The 16,605-nt window shown below is 44.5% G+C and overlaps 1 protein-coding gene across 1 annotated transcript in view; it reads right to left on the bottom strand.

Annotated features, from left to right (window-relative positions):
- Window positions 1–16,605, bottom strand: part of LOC149438008 (uncharacterized) — a 97,894-nt gene that overhangs the window by 7,022 nt on the left and 74,267 nt on the right. Inside the window, exon 7 of the mRNA XM_089660345.1 lies at window positions 5,599–5,854. Within this exon, the coding sequence (XP_089516471.1) occupies window positions 5,599–5,854 (256 nt within the window). The remainder of the gene's footprint in view (window positions 1–5,598; window positions 5,855–16,605) is intronic.

Raw genomic sequence — 16,605 nt, 5'->3', positions numbered from 1 at the left:
AGCCTATAAAAAAGGTAACAGGGGCATTTCATGGGGCTCTCTACTGACCCCGGCCTGGGGCAGTGCCCGAGTGGTCGAATGGTCAGTCCGCCCCTGGTATGTCCCCTTCTTCAAGGTCCAAACCTTGCACTGCCCCCGGCAGTGCCCGAGTGGTCGAATGGTCAGTCCGCCCCTGGTATGTCCCCTTCTTCAAGGTCCAAACCTTGCACTGCCCCCGGCAGTGCCCGAGTGGTCGAATGGTCAGTCCGCCCCTGGTATGTCCCCTTCTTCAAGGTCCAAACCTTGCACTGCTTGGGCCATGAAGAAGGGGGCGTACCCCAAAGGCTTGTCCTGAAAATTGTATGTTAGTGTAAATAAAAAAAAGTATCACAGACAGTACTACATTGTTTCTGCATGAAAGGACTGAACACACATAACTTTGTTCCATAGAATATATACCTCAAAAAATGTGTTACCACCAAATACAAAAGTTAAATGTAAAATAAATGTCTATAAATCAAACAGTCCCCACACCATGTGGAATGAATACGAAGCTTGCCGTGGTCTCCTCTGTGAGATCTCAGACAGTACCGATCGCCATCACTGTGACGGGAGTCACTTTGGATTGGTGGCCCATGGAACACAGCTCACGTCGGAAAGGTGGGGAGACCCCTGTCTCAGCTCCCCATATCCCTCGTATGTGTAAGTCCCCCTGTGCCTGTTAGGGGTGCAGGGTGATATGTCCTCATATTGTGTGGGCTTTGTCTCAGACTGTGTAGACATGTCTAGGCGATAGGTGGGGTGGGGGGTTGTGGATTGTTTGGTGTTATGTGGTTGCATCCCATTGTTCTATTGTGTGTCCTGCTTGGGAGAAAACTATTATGGGATGTATGTGTTTATGTGTATTAGCTTAGTGGGGAAGGGGGGTGTGTCTCCAGCAGCCCTCCCTCCTGATGGGACTGTCTGTATGTTCTGTAGTATGTTCCAAAAGGTTTATTAGGTCAAAGTTAAAAAAGTTTAAAAAAGTTTCAGGGTAGTATGCAAAATATAGCACATAAACTGTATTGGTACAATAATGCAGCGCTGACCCCTTAAGAAAGATGGCCGCCGGGCCTCCTCGTGGCTCCGGCGGCGATGACGTCACGCTCTGTCAGCTCCTCCTGAGGCCTTTCGTGCTAAGGCACATCATCAGAGGGGAGGCTAACCTATGTGGGGAGAGGGACTCTTAGAAGGACTTATGGTTAGGTGGTTATATACTTATATGCGCATTATCCATGCGTATTCGGTGAGTGCGCATTTTTACAGTTTGATTCCAGTCACAAGTTTACTAGAGATCTGCTATTTTGGAGAACATCACCAGTGCCATTTATGAACGTTTTATACTTTGAACGAACTTTTATCCTCTGAACAAATTTTTATACATTTATTTATCCATTGTCTCATTTATTCCATATATCATTAGCACTGCACTTTACCTATTTATTGTTCTTTGAAGGTTACTGTGGTTTCCTTGAGTGCTTTAGCTGCTATCCTTTAAAGAACGCTCACTATACCAATATCTTGCCTTGGACTTAATTCTTGCCCGCCCTAGTTCTGCCACCCTGTTGGGTGCGATTCAGATTTAACCCATTGCCTGCCGGAGACTGCTCCCTGTTGTGTGCCATTTGGATTTAACCCTTTGCTGCCTGTGAGCCTGGTGGACTTAACCCTTTGCTGCCTGTGAGCCTGGTGGACTTAACCCTTTGCTGCCTGTGAGCCTGGTGGACTTAACCCTTTGCTGCCAGTGCGGCTGCTGCCCAGATCTCTCCCCTGGTGGACGTAACCCTTTGCTGCCTGGAGCAGCCTATGTGAATTGGCCATGAGTTGCCTGTGTGGACTGTAACCCTCCGTGTCCGGCTCCCTGCATCCAGTAAGTGGACTAACCCCATGTTGCCCCGAAAGACTGAGCCCAATTCTCCCCATGAACCCCAATTCCCATGGAACCTCCAGCCCTCTGTCCTGTTGAACCTGGAGGAGTATTGGCCCCCTGTTGTCACCATATTGCCTTCCAGAGAACTTTACTGTGTTGCTGTGTCTGGTGTTGATCTGTGGAGTATTGGATCTATTGTCTGTACCCCGAAAAACTCCCCAATAAATGCCAGCACGTCAGGTTCCGTGCATTCTGTCTCCTTGTGCTCTCTCTCTTTGCTTCTAGTACGTGCCAATATGTAAAAATTACTTTTTTATATGTTAAAAAAAACCAGAATAATTTATTTAAAAATATATACTGTATTTTTCGCTCCATAAGACGCACTTTTTTTTTCCCCAAAAAAAGGGGGGAAAATGTCAGTGCGTCTTATGGAGCGAATATAGAGCGGCCGGTCCGGTATTTCCACCGCCGCCATGTCAGAATACCGTGCCGGCCGCTCAGCTCTGCAGTGGGACCTTACCTGTTCCTCTATCCAGTGCCGCGCTGTCTCCCGGCTTCTGTAGTGTGGGCGCACGGTTTGACAGCCGGGTGCCCAGTGCGCATGCGTGAGAAGCGGTGCGCTTTGTGAATGGTAATGCGGCACCTGGGACACATGACAGGTCCCAGAAGCCGCCGGACCAATCACAAAGTGCAATGCTTCTCGCTCATGTGCACTGGGCACCCGGCTGTCAAGCCGAGCGCCGACACTACAGAAGCCGGGAAGACAGCGTGGCACTGGATAGAGGAACAGGTAAGGTCCCACTGCAGAGCGGACACTAACCAAAGAACAACTCCGCGGAAGTAAGAGTGGGTACCTGTCAAATTCAGGTACCCCCCCCTCCCCAAAGGTCAGCAGTCATCTCCTGTACTGTCCTCAGTCTCTGGTCATCTCCTGTACTGTGTCCGCAGTCTCTGGTCATCTCCTGTACTGTGTCCGCAGTCTCTGGTCATCTCCTGTACTATGTCCGCAGTCTCTGGTCATCTCCTGTACTGTGTCCGCAGTCTCTGGTCATCTCCTGTACTATGTCCGCAGTCTCTGGTCATCTCCTGTACTGTGTCCGCAGTCTCTGGTCATCTCCTGTACTGTGTCCGCAGTCTCTGGTCATCTCCTGTAATATGTCCGCAGTCTCTGGTCATCTCCTGTAATATGTCCGCAGTCTCTGGTCATCCCCTGTACTATGTCCGCAGTCTCTGGTCATCTCCTGTACTGTGTCCGCAGTCTCTGGTCATCTCCTGTACTGTGTCCGCAGTCTCTGGTCATCTCCTGTACTGTGTCCGCAGTCTCTGGTCATCTCCTGTACTGTGTCCGCAGTCTCTGGTCATTCCCTGTACTATGTCCGCAGTCTCTGGTCATCTCCTGTTCTATGTCTGCAGTCTCTGGTCATCCCCTGTACTATGTCCGCAGTCTCTGGTCATCTCCTGTACTGTGTCCGCAGTCTCTGGTCATCTCCTGTACTATGTCCGCAGTCTCTGGTCATCTCCTGTACTGTGGCTGGAGTCTCTGGTCATGTCCTGTGCTGTGTCCGCAGTCTCTGGTCATCTCCTGTACTGTCCGCACGCTCTGGTCATCTCCTGTACTGTGTCCGCAGTCTCTGGTCATTCCCTGTACTATGTCCGCAGTCTCTGGTCATCTCCTGTTCTATGTCTGCAGTCTCTGGTCATCTCCTGTACTGTGTCCGCAGTCTCTGGTCATCTCCTGTAGTATGTCCGCAGTCTCTGGTCATCTCCTGTACTGTGTCCGCAGTCTCTGGTCATCTCCTGTAGTATGTCCGCAGTCTCTGGTCATCTCCTGTACTGTGTCCGCAGTCTCTGGTCATCTCCTGTACTATGTCCGCAGTCTCTGGTCATCTCCTGTACTATGTCCGCAGTCTCTGGTCATCTCCTGTATTGTGTCCGCAGTCTCTGGTCATCTCCTGTACTGTGTCCGCAGTCTCTGGTCATCTCCTGTACTATGTCCGCAGTCTCTGGTCATCTCCTGTACTGTGTCCGCAGTCTCTGGTCATCTCCTGTACTGTGTCCGCAGTCTCTGGTCATCCCCTGTACTGTGTCCGCAGTCTCTGGTCATCTCCTGTACTGTGTCCGCAGTCTCTGGTCATCTCCTGTACTGTGTCCGCAGTCTCTGGTCATCCCCTGTGCTGTGTCCGCAGTCTCTGGTCATCCCCTGTGCTGTGTCCGCAGTCTCTGGTCATCCCCTGTGCTGTGTCCGCAGTCTCTGGTCATCTCCTGTACTGTGTCCGCAGTCTCTGGTCATCTCCTGTACTGTGTCCGCAGTCTCTGGTCATCTCCTGTAATATGTCCGCAGTCTCTGGTCATCCCCTGTACTGTGTCCGCAGTCTCTGGTCATGTCCTGTGCTGTGTCCGCAGTCTCTGGTCATCTCCTGTACTGTGTCCGCAGTCTCTGGTCATCTCCTGTACTATGTCCGCAGTCTCTGGTCATCTCCTGTACTATGTCCGCAGTCTCTGGTCATCTCCTGTACTATGTCCGCAGTCTCCGGTCATCTCCTGTACTATGTCCGCAGTCTCTGGTCATGTCCTGTACTATGTCTGCAGTCTCTGGTCATCTCCTGTACTGTGTCTGCAGTCCATTGGTTTAGAATATTTTTTTTCCTGTTTTCTGCCTCTAAAACCTAAGTGCGTCTTATGGTCAGGAGCGTCTTATGGAGCGAAAAATACGGTATATATATTTTAAAATATTTTTCATACATTTTGTAATATATAAAAAAACGCATTTCAACGTACAGTATATATTTATATATGTATTGAAATATATTGAATACAGCCAAAATTGTAGCATTTCAAATATATGTCAATATATTTGGGAAGAATATTTTTAAAATATTTTATCAAACATATTTTTCTCATGTGGGCATCCTTAAAGATTCCTATATAAATTGGATTTGAGGTTCTTTTAAATGTGATAGATTAGTGGCTAACAAAGCATCACTTTGTTTAATATTGGTATAAAGTGACTCAATGTCTACTGTCACCAAATAAATATGGTCCCCAACAGAGACATCCTTTAAAATATTAATCAATAAAGAAGGGGAAGAAAGTTGTGAGGAACTTGGTTCCTCTGACTTCCTGCGGTCACAAGGAGGCAGCTGTCTGAATGGACGCCGGCATGCCATGTGACTTCAGTGGCCATCTTGGATCAGGCAGAGACTATTTAAGGCTCCTGGGTTTGCAATTAAGCAAGTGCTTAGTATATGGACAGGATATGCGTCTGGTAAGGACAGTGCTTAGTGGTAGGGAAGGTTCCGGAGGAGGATGGACAGTGTAGGGACCACGTCTACCTCACTTCAGGAAGCCTCCAATTTGAGTGTGAAATGGCCAGGTCGCATTCCTCGTTGCAGACACTGTTGGCATCTTTCAAGTCTCCAGACCGATGTCACGGTTCATAAGTGGCTCAGGACAGTTGTGCCTTTCTACAATATATTGCTAACTTGGACTCTGAGTTTACTGCCTGCCACACCACACTGCACCCTTCTCACAAGCACTCACTAAAACATAACTCTCTAGGAACCATAACACACCAAATATGTTAATTAAATGACTTGTACTTAGATTCCTGTTCATGAATCTGCAATTATTTCCACAATCTCCAAAAAACAGCGACTCTCAGCCCTCATTCATGGCACTCACACACCAGGAAGACATCAGTATAGACATACGTGTTTCCAGTGGCTGGTGACCCGAATGTAGACGGTGTATTTGTGGTTTGGGATAAGAGGAGCATTGTGGAACCCATTATAATGGCGGTTATCCCCCAAGGTGAAGGTTCTGGGTCCGGTGAGGGTCTCTGCAGGAAGGACAGCTGCAGTATAACGGATCGGAGTCCAGCTGGAGTTGTATGGGGTGTTCTTGAAATTCAGACACTCCTTTGTTAAATTGCCTTCCTGACTGCCAAAGACAATGATCTCATAAGACCTGGAGGAAGAAAATACCGGAATAATCTCAGCTATGCAATATAATGTGTGTCCTTATCTCTGCTGTCCTTAAAGCAGAGGTCCAGTCAAATTTAAAAAAATTAAAAAAGTCAGCAGCTACAGTACAAAAACTATAGATGCTGACTTTTAAAAAAAACAGACACTCACCTGTCCCTGGATCCCATGGTGTCCTCACTGCAGCCGGGTTCACTGACCATCCTCTCTCCCCAGTGCTGGAATCTTCAGTGTGGGCACCCGGCTGTGACAGCTTGCGGACTCAAAGTTGGGTGTCCAATGCACATGCGCGAGTAGCGCTGTGCTTTGTGAATGGTCACGTAGTCTTCTGGGACCTGTCATGTGTCCTAGAAGACTACAGGAGGGGAAAGCTTCCTCTTCCGATTGCCTTGTCGATCGCAATGGAAGTGGGAGCAGTTACCTGTCAAATTCGGGTACCCCCCTCCCCAAAGGTGCCAATGGGGAGAGGGGGATGAAGACTTCTCCTTTTAGGTGGGGCTCTGCTTTAATACAGATAATTTTCCAGCTTTATTATATCAGCACATATAAAGAAATTCTGATGAACTGTAAATGCATCATATTTCATGAACTTTTTTTCAAACATTGAAGAGTCTAAGGGACAGACGTAAATAGATAGGTGCTCCCTGGTTGGTTCAGATCGGGGATGTAGTTAGGAGCCTAAGGACCCAGAGCTTCCATATGCACCTTAAAGTGGAGCTGTACCCATAACAACTTGATAAAAAATATGTTTGTTAGCAAGGAACATACATTCCACATTAATATTGATGCTACCTAAATGAATGTGTGCTGTAATATGCCTCCAGCATTCCTCTTGTTTCTTCTTGCTGGAGGAGGCAATTTTGCTGAAGCTTCAGAGCCCCTGAGCAGCAGTAAATCTTTAGGCTGTCAGAGGATCCTCTTCTACAAAATTCAGCACAATGCCAAAAAATAGAGAGCAACCGAGCATGTGCAGAGCAGGTGGGACAGTGTATTACTGGATTTGAAATAGTATGTGCATTTATTTGTAATGTTTTACATACAATCAGGTCCATAAATATTGGGACATCGACACAATTCTAACATTTTTGGCTCTGTACACCACCACAGTGGATTTGAAATGAAACTAACAAGATGTGCTTTAACTGCAGACTGTCAGCTTTAATTTGAGGGTATTTACATCCAAATCAGGTGAACGGTGTAGGAATTACAACAGTTTGCATATGTGCCTCCCACTTGTTAAGGGACCAAAAGTAATGGGACAGAATAATAATCATAAATCAAACTTTCACTTTTTAATACTTGGTTGCAAATCCTTTGCAGTCAATGACAGCCTGAAGTGTGGAACGCATAGACATCACCAGACGCTGGGTTTCATCCCTGGTGATGCTCTGCCAGGCCTCTACTGCAACTGTCTTCAGTTCCTGCTTGTTCTTGGGGCATTTTCCCTTCAGTTTTGTCTTCAGCAAGTGAAATGCTCAATCGGATTCAGGTCAGGTGATGGACTTGGCCATTGCAGAACATTCCACTTCTTTGGTGTCTTTTGCAGTCTGCTTTGGGTCATTGTCCATCTGCACTGTGAAGCGTCCAATGAGTTGTGAAGCATTTGGCTGAATATGAGCCGATAATATTCCCGAAACACTTCACAATTCATCCGGCTGCTTCTGTCAGCCGTCACATCATCAATAAATACAAGAGAAGCAGTTCCATTGGCAGCCATACATGCCCACGCCATGACACTACCACCACCATGATCACTGATGAGGTGGTATGCTGAGGATCATGAGCAGTTCCTTCTCCATACTCTTCTCTTCCCATCACTCTGGTACAAGTTGATGTTGGTCTCATCTGTCCATAGGATGTTGTTCCAGAACTGTGAAGGCTTTTTTACATGTCGTTTGGCAAACTCTAATCTGGCCTTCCTGTTTTTGAGGCTCACCAATGGTTTCCATCTTGTGGTGAACCCTCTGTATTCACTCTGGTGAAGTCTTCTCTTGATTGTTGACTTTGATACACATACACCTACCTCCTGGAGAGTGTTCTTGATCTGGCCAACTGTTGTGAAGGGTGTTTTCTTTACCAGGGAAAGAATTCTTCGGTCATCCACCACAGTTGTTTTCCGTGGTCTGCCGGGTCGTTTGGTGTTGCTGAGCTCACCGGTGTGTTCCTTCTTTTTAAGAATGTTCCAAACAGTTTTTTTGGCCACGCCTAATGTTTTTGCTATCTCTCTGATGGGTTTGTTTTGTTTTTTTAGCCTAATGATGGCTTCACTGATAGTGACAGCTCTTTGGATCTCATCTTGAGAGTTGACAGCAACAGATTCCAAATGCAAATAGCAAACTTGAAATGAACTCTGGACCTTTTATCTGCTCATTGTAATTGGGATAATGAGGGAATAACACACACCTGGCCATGGAACAGCTGAGAAGCCAATTGTCCCATTACTTCTGGTCCCTTAACAAGTGGGAGGCACATATGCAAACTGTTGTAATTCCTACACTGTTCACCTGATTTGGATGTAAATACCCTCAAATTAAAGCTGACAGTCTGCAGTTAAAGCACATCTTGTTCGTTTCATTTCAAATCCATTGTGGTGGTGTATAGAGCCAAAAATGTTAGAATTGTGTTGATGTCCCAATATTTATGGACCTGACTGTAGATATACCTGCAAAAGGGGCCAGCCTGAAGCGCTCTAGCAGGACTTAATTTTCTGAATAAATTCCACTTTAATGTGAAAGTTGAGGGCTGTATATAGAACATAACGGAGAACAGATGAGATGGTTCTCCTCCACCTTTCTCTTTGTTGTCCTCCTTCTCTTTGACCTCTCTCCCTTGGAATGTACTTTTTACAGACAATAGACTGAATCAAGAATAGCAGGAGAATCCAAAGGACACAAAAGTACCCAGCATTTCCACTGCTTCCACCAATCCACCATTTGCAACTGTAAGGCCCTCTTTAGACTTGCCCTGTGAGTCGCAGTACATGCGCATGCACATCAATGTGTGTAAATTCTCAGTTTAATATACATCACATTAAGGAAGCCCATTTTTGAATGGGCTTCCAACAAAGCAAAAAGCAAAATACTTCAAATTTGTGAGTCTCTAGTGCCTTCCCCTAGAAGGGCCTTGGGCTAGCAAGGGGTACTCCCTTCTACCAATACCTTGTCCTAGGTTATGTTATACCTACACTCTCTAGTAGAAGTAGTGCATGTCCAGCTTTAAGATGCAATTTCAAGACTTTACTATAAACATGAGGTAGGATGGGAGAAGATAGAATATCCAACTGGGTCAAAAGGGGCTCAAACAGCTAGCAGTCAGTGGGTGGGCTTATGCATTCAGGAGGCTCTTCTTCCCAGAGCAGTGCAGCCAGAAGGTTCATGTGTGTCTCTGCTGTAGATTCTACCATAGCACGGGTTAGGCCTCCATTACTTTGCACTCACCCTACATAGTGGGACAATACCCTCAAGGCACTTGTTCCAACCCTGGGGCCTATCAAAAGGCAATGAGCCTACTCTCTAGAAACATCTCTCCCCTAAGAGAGGGCAGAGGAAAAGACTGACTCTTCCTCTCCCCAAAAGGGAGAACTGAAGGAAGAACCTTGTAGAACAGACCTCACTTGATTGTCAGATACTGATCCAACCCACTCAAGACAAACTCACCAGTGGTCAACCAGTTTAACAAGACAGACTGAACTGCCTGCACCACTCCTCTGCACAAGACTCTGGAGCTCCCACATAAGAGTGACTGGCTAGCAATATGAAAGTCCTTGTCTAGATGGCATCAGAAAAATTTGTGTGCACACTATTTTATGCAAGAAGGCTAATTTCCATGGACATTCTTATTCACAAGGTCATGGCACACGGATGTATGCATGCACCCCTAATCCCAGTCTTGGCCAATTTAAGGAAAAGAGCTGAGTTAGTAAATTGCTGGATGATCTTCAGCTGTTACCTGCAACTTGAACTCCAAACCTGTTCCTAAAATCTGCTTCCCCATTGTTGATGCCCTTGCATATCCTTGAACTTGTCCCTACTCTGCTGTTGACCTGTGCTAGTTCCTGACCATGGTTTGTCTCTGCTAAATCCCGGTTTGACCTCGGCAAGTTCCTAACCACAACTTGACTCTTCTTTTTAATTCAAATATTTATTTATTTTCCATATGATATAATATACACATTTCTTCATTGTTTTCATACATAAAAAATCATTTTCCAAACCCTTAATACTTTTCTTCCTATAATTTATTCCCTCTACCTCCCCGGACCCTATCTAAAACCCCGCCCTCCCACCTAAAGTACCCCCATTTGCCATTTATAAACCCTCCCACTCTGCATAATTCTATTAACTTTTTTCCTAAATAGTATATACAAGTTCTTCCTCCTCTTTCTCATTACTACTTTTTAGATCTCGCTACAAAGTCTTCCAATTTTCTCCACTTCTTATAAAATAGCCCCATCTTGTCTTCTTGTGTATAATATAGTTTCTCCATCTTACATATCTGATTTGTTCTCTCTACCCAATCCTCCTCCCTCGGCGTCTCTGGTCTATGCCAAAACCTAGGAATCAGACCTTTTGCCGCGTTCAAGTAATGCCATACACCAGAGTCCTTATATCTATTTACTGATAGATCTGTACTATGTAATAGACACACCTCTGGGTTCAATCCTATTTTTATCCCAGTGATTATCTCAATTAATTGGACTATTTTCTCCCAGAAGGCTTGTATCATTGGACACTCCCACCATAAATGATATAAGGTACCTATCTTTCCACATCCCCTCCAGCACTCTGGAGTATTTTCCCCATTCATCCTGTGTTCCACGTTCGGTGTAATGTGCCATCTCGTTAAACATTTATAATTTACCTCCACCTCTCTCATACTTATATTCTCGTGTATTAATCTATATATTTTCCCTTGTTTATCCTCATCTATCTCTATTTCCAGATCTCTTTCCCATTTTGCTATATACATTGGCTTTGTGTGTGTGTCTAACTCCGTGAGAATCTTATATACCTTAGCTGTGCCCGTTTCCCATCTCCGCGTGCATCCAACAACCTCTCAAACGAGTTCCAATCCTTTCTCATTCTCAAAGGTTTCGGAAGGTTTCTAACAAAGTGTTTTAATTGGTGGTATCTCCATTCGTCTATTTTAACAAAAAATTCCCTTTTATCTTTTTCCAAATCCTTAAGTGTTCTCAACTCCTGTCCATTCATAATATCTCTCAGTTGAATATCCTCTTTTCTTAACCATTTTCCTATACTCTCTTCCCTACCTGGGGGGAAATAGTCCGTGTTCCTAAGTGATATTAATTGTGAATTGAAGTCCCATTTCATATATTTGTGCAATTTATCCCAAACCTTTAAAACGTTCAATGTGAAAACACTTGTGGAATCTTTTAAACCTCTATGTTTTGCTGGTACCCATATAATTTTACTCAAGGTAGTTCTACTTAATTCATTCTCAATCTTAATCCACCTTTTCCCCTCTGGGTTGTGTGTCCAGTCGTACGTTCTTGCTAGGACTGCAGCTCTATAGTACCTCTTAATATCTAGCATTCCCAATCCTCCCTTCTCCTTATTTCTGCTCAGCAAGTCATATGATATTCTAGGTTTTTTATTTTTCCATATATATCTTGTTAGCATCTTTTTTATTACTTTAAAGAATACCTCCGGGATTTTAACTGGGACCATCTGAAATTTATACAGGATTTTAGGTACGATTACCATTTTTATCAGATTTATACGCCCTATCCAAGACGGGTTGCCTCTTCCCACTTTCCTTAGTTCCTCCTTGATCTCATTTAAGAGTGGGATATAATTTAACTTGTATAAGTTCGTATACGAAGCCGATAATTTAACCCCTAAGTACTTTATCTGTCTATTTTTCCATATAAAAGGGAATTCTCTTTGTATTTTTTCTTTTTCACTACTTGGAAGATTTATGTTTAAAATCTCAGTTTTTGTTGGATTAATTTTCAGGTTTGATAACTCCCCATATTCCTTTAAACTTTTCATTAAGTTGGGAAGTGTTATCCTCGGATTTCCCACATAAAACAACAGGTCATCTGCAAAAGCCGCCACTTTATGTTCGTCTCCTCCTATCTGCACCCCTGTTATATCTATATTCTTCCTAATTGTTGCCAGCAAAGGTTCCAACGACAGTACATACAGCAATGGGGACAGTGGACATCCCTGTCTAGTTCCATTTGACATTCCTATAGTTTCCGACCTCTCCCCATTAACCATAATAACCGCGGAAGGTTCTCTGTACAGCTTTCCTATCCACTCTCTCATTCTTGCTCCCACTCCTAAAGTCTCCAGAGTATCCATCATAAAGCTCCAGTTTACTCTATCAAATGCCTTTTCAGCATCAATCGAAAGCACCACCACCGGAGTTTTCCCCTTCCCAGCTTTCTGGATAAGCAACAGAGTTCTCAAACCGTTGTCTCTACCCTCTCTCCCTGGCACAAATCCCACCTGGTCCCCCTGGATCCATTCTGGCATTAGGTCTTTTAGTCTATTTGCTAGGACCTTTGCGTATAACTTTGTATCGATGTTCAGAAGTGATATTGGTCTATAACTGGAGCATTGAGAAGCGTCCTTCCCCTCCTTTTGGATTAGTACCACATGTGCCTGTAAAGATTCCCACCTCATCTCCATCTCTCCTCCCTGGGCATTCATATATTTCTCCATTTTTGGTAGTAACAAGTCACTATATTTTTTATAGTACCTCACTGTATAACCGTCTGGGCCTGGGCTTTTCCCCTTTATGGTACTTTTTAATGCACTTTTTATTTCTTCCTGCGTAATTTCCATATCTAGGAATTCAATTGATCCTCACTTAGCTTCGGTAATCCTGCGTTTTTAAAATACGCTCTTCTTTTTTCTCTACTCTCTTTACCACTTGTATTTATTGGGTCTTGGGAGGCAATATTATACAGCTTACTGTAGTATTCTTTGAACACCCTAGTAATCTCTTTGGTAGAATAAACCAGTTCTCCTTTGGGATTTCTTATTTTTTCTATATAATTCCTATTTTTCATATCTCTCAAGGCTCTCATTAGGTATTTTCCTGGTCTATCTGCCCATCTATATCTCTCACTAGCAACTTTGTTAAAGACTCTTCTCTTCTCCTCCTCCAACAATAACCCCAGTTCTTCTTTCTTTTTTACTACCTTCTCTCTTATCTCTTCTGTTCTTTTATTTTTATGTATCTGCTCCAGATCGCTTATTTCTTTTAACAGCCCAGTAAGCTTCTCTCTTCTTTCCCTTTTCTTTTTTGCCCCAGTCGCAATCAATATACCTCTTATGTAGGCCTTATGGGTCTCCCATACTGTGGCCACCGACACCTCACCTGTCTCATTCTCCCGAAAAAATCTTTCGATTTCTTCTCTAATTTTCTGACCCACCTCCTGGTCCAGAAGGAGAGCCTCATTCAACTTCCATCCTATCCCTCTGGACGAACATCTCCCCCACCTCACTTTCAATATAACGGGAGCATGGTCAGAGAGAGACGTCGCTTCTATTTCTATTTTGTCCACCATTTCTATGAGTTGATGGTCAACTAATATGTAGTCCAATCTGGAATACATCCCGTGGGCATTAGAGAAGAATGTATAATCTCTCTCTTTTCCATGTGTCACTCTCCAAATATCCACCAATTGACACTCATGTATCACACCCTTCAGAATTTTCAGAGCTCTACTTCCCTCTCTCTGCACAGATGAGGTCGTGTCCATTTGTGGGTCCATACAAAGGTTCAAATCCCCCGCCACTATCAAAAGACCCTCCTTAAAGGCCATCAATCTTCTCAAAACTCCCTTCAGGTATACCTCTGGTCTCTTATTTGGGCAGTAAATATTCGCAATTGTACATTTCTGTTCTTGTAATCTACCCTTCAAAAATAAAAATCTCCCCTCCGGATCTATTTCTCTCTCTTCAGTCTCCCATCTTATGTTTTTTGCAAACCCTATTGCTACTCCCTTAGCTCTTAATCGGGGAATCAGCATAGAACCATGTTGGGTAATATCTTGAGTACAACTTTACATTTGACTTGACCTCTAGGTGAGTCTCCTGCAAAAAAAAACCACCGACGCCTCTCTATGCTGCAACTCCTTGAATACTTTAAATCTCTTCCCAGGGCAGTTCAAACCTTTTACATTATATGTTATAAATCGCAAGTTTTCCATAAATCTTGTATCACTGTTTTTTTTCCCCATTCTATTGTGCAGTCTTGTCCCTAGGACCCCTCCTATCCCTCTTATCTTTCTAACGATATCCCTCCACCCCTCTCCCACTAGTCCCCTCCCCCCCACCCCCCTCCTACTCCCTCCGCCTCCCCCCAACCCCCCCCTTATTAGGCCTTTAAATTGCCTATCAATCATTTGTGGTGATAAGACCACCTTTGATTTTTTTAAACCTTGGGGTTGAACTCCTCCCATGTACGGCTTACCCACCCTCCAACGACCACGATTCCCCTCATATACTTTAATTCTTTTTTTACCTTAGCGGTGCAATTTAAAGAGAAAGATAGGAGTAATATAAAAAAAAAAAAAAAAACACACTATCCCCTCTAACTCCTCGCTACCTCCCCCCTACCTACTTCCTGCCATACTTCTTTTCCCCCATTACCTATTTCTACCTCTGTTTCCCACCCACTAATCCTCATTCTCTGCAATTCCAGTCTGTCACAGAAGTCTCTTAAGTCCTCGGGAAATCTCAAATATGCTGTAACACCGTTCTTCCATCCGATTAAACACTCCGGGTTACCCCATCTATATTGCACATTCCGTGATCTCATCTGTTCTAATAGGGGCCTCAAGGCTCTCCTTCTCCACAAAGTCTCATACGATAAGTCCGCAAAAATCTGGATATTTATATCTCCATACTTAATAGTTGTTCTTCCTTTAGTCCTTCTCCAAATCTCATCCTTATCTCCATATTTATGCATCTGAACAATCACATCTCTTGGTTTTTCCTTCCTTGTTGGAACTTTCCTGATCTATAGACTCCGTCCATTTTAATTGCCTCTGTTTCAGGTCTGTCCATAATGGAGTTTAGCATTTTACAGACTATTTCTTGCAGTTCTCCCCCTTTCAGGATTTCTGGGATTCCTCTTATCCTCAAGTTGCTTCTCCTAGTCCTGTTCTCCTGTACTTCTATTTTATACTGCAGTTGTTTCTGTGTATTCCTCATCATAGCGGACCTTTTTTCTAAGTCTGAAATGAATTGGGTATGTTTATTAATTTTTCCCTCCATTTCTTCCGTTCTCATTAGCAGGTGCCCTAGATCCTGTCGTATATTTGTAATTTCTTGCTTAATAGTTTTTTCCAAATCCTTAAACATTTCGGCCATCTCTCTTTTGTTTGGCACTTGTAAATCTTTTCAAGATCTTTCCTCACTGGATTTTCTGTCCACTGTTGGCTACTACTATTCAGGCCCAATGACATTCTAGGGCTATTCTCCAAGGTGGTTTCCATTTCCCCTTTTTCATTTCCACTATTGGCCCTTTCTGGAGTCGCATTCCCATGGGAAGTGTATTTTTTAATTGTACCCGTCTGGGACCCTTTAAGCCTGCTTCCTTTAGCGCTTTTATTCTTCATATCTTCTGCACAGGCTATGCTCTTTAATCAGAGGGAGACTTTAGACTGTATATTGGGGTATTGATATCAGTCAGTCTCTATCAATTTAACACTTCTTTTCTTTTCCCACATCTCTTCTGGAGCCAATTTAATAATTTCTCTTTCCCTCTTCTTTCTATTCTGACTTTCCAGATCCCCTGGGAATCCCCCTTCTCTCTTTATGGGCAATTTAAAGTCCTTTCCCACAGATCAGCATACTTAATCAGTTACGTATGGGTTCTTACATGTGGACTCACCCTTCTTCACACACTCACCCAGTGAGTCGACTTAGATCCTCAGCCGTCCACTCGTTACACCTGGCTGGTGTCTCTGGGGGATTCCTGCAGGGTCTCCTGTGGCCTGTGGGTATGTGTCCTGTTCCTCTTTTCCTCTCTTGTACGGCAGGTTTGGGGATTGAACCGGCATCTCCGCTCTCCTGTCAGGGACCCGGCACTTGTCAGGGACCCGGCCGGCGTCTCTGCTTCCCAGAGCTCCTTTGTGGCCAACCAACATGATCACGCCGCGCTGCTCCGTTTCCCCGGCAACCCGACAGCTGATCACTGGTCTCCGCAGCGCGACCACCTCCTGGAGCTCCGTGCCTACTCTCTCTCTCCTCCCTTCAGTGCGCCGGCATCTCTCTCCCTGGGGACCTCCTTGCTCAGGTAGGGCTCCGCAGTTCAAATCATAGGGGTTCTCGTGGTGGTCTGCTCGGGGGTCATCGGAGAGCACTCACATCGTGCTCTCCGGCGCCGCCATGTTTAGGCTCCTCCCCCCAGGATGTGGTGCATGACAACTTGACTCTTCTGATTCCCGGTTTAATCTTGGCAAGTTTCTGGTCACAGCTTATATCTACCGATTTCCTGATTTGACTTTGGCTAGTTCCTGACAATGGCTTTTCTCTACTGATTCCTGATTTGACATCAGCTAGTTCTTGACAACATCTGGTCTCTGCTGATTCCTGGTTTAATCTTGGCAAGTTTCTGAATGCTTGTATCTACCGATTCCCGATTTGACTTTGGCTAGTTCCTGACAATGGAATCTATTGATTCCCGATTTGACCTCAGTTAGTTCCTGACAACATCTTGTCTCTGCTGATTCCAGGTTTGACCCCAGCTAGATCT

Source organism: Staurois parvus, unplaced genomic scaffold (assembly GCF_062004578.1).
Source record: "Staurois parvus isolate SC_StPar_1 unplaced genomic scaffold, SC_StPar_1.0 ptg001227l, whole genome shotgun sequence".
Taxonomy (NCBI): domain Eukaryota; kingdom Metazoa; phylum Chordata; class Amphibia; order Anura; family Ranidae; genus Staurois; species Staurois parvus.
The sequence above is the reverse complement of the archived record's forward strand: the minus strand, read 5'-3'. Positions and strand labels throughout refer to the sequence as shown.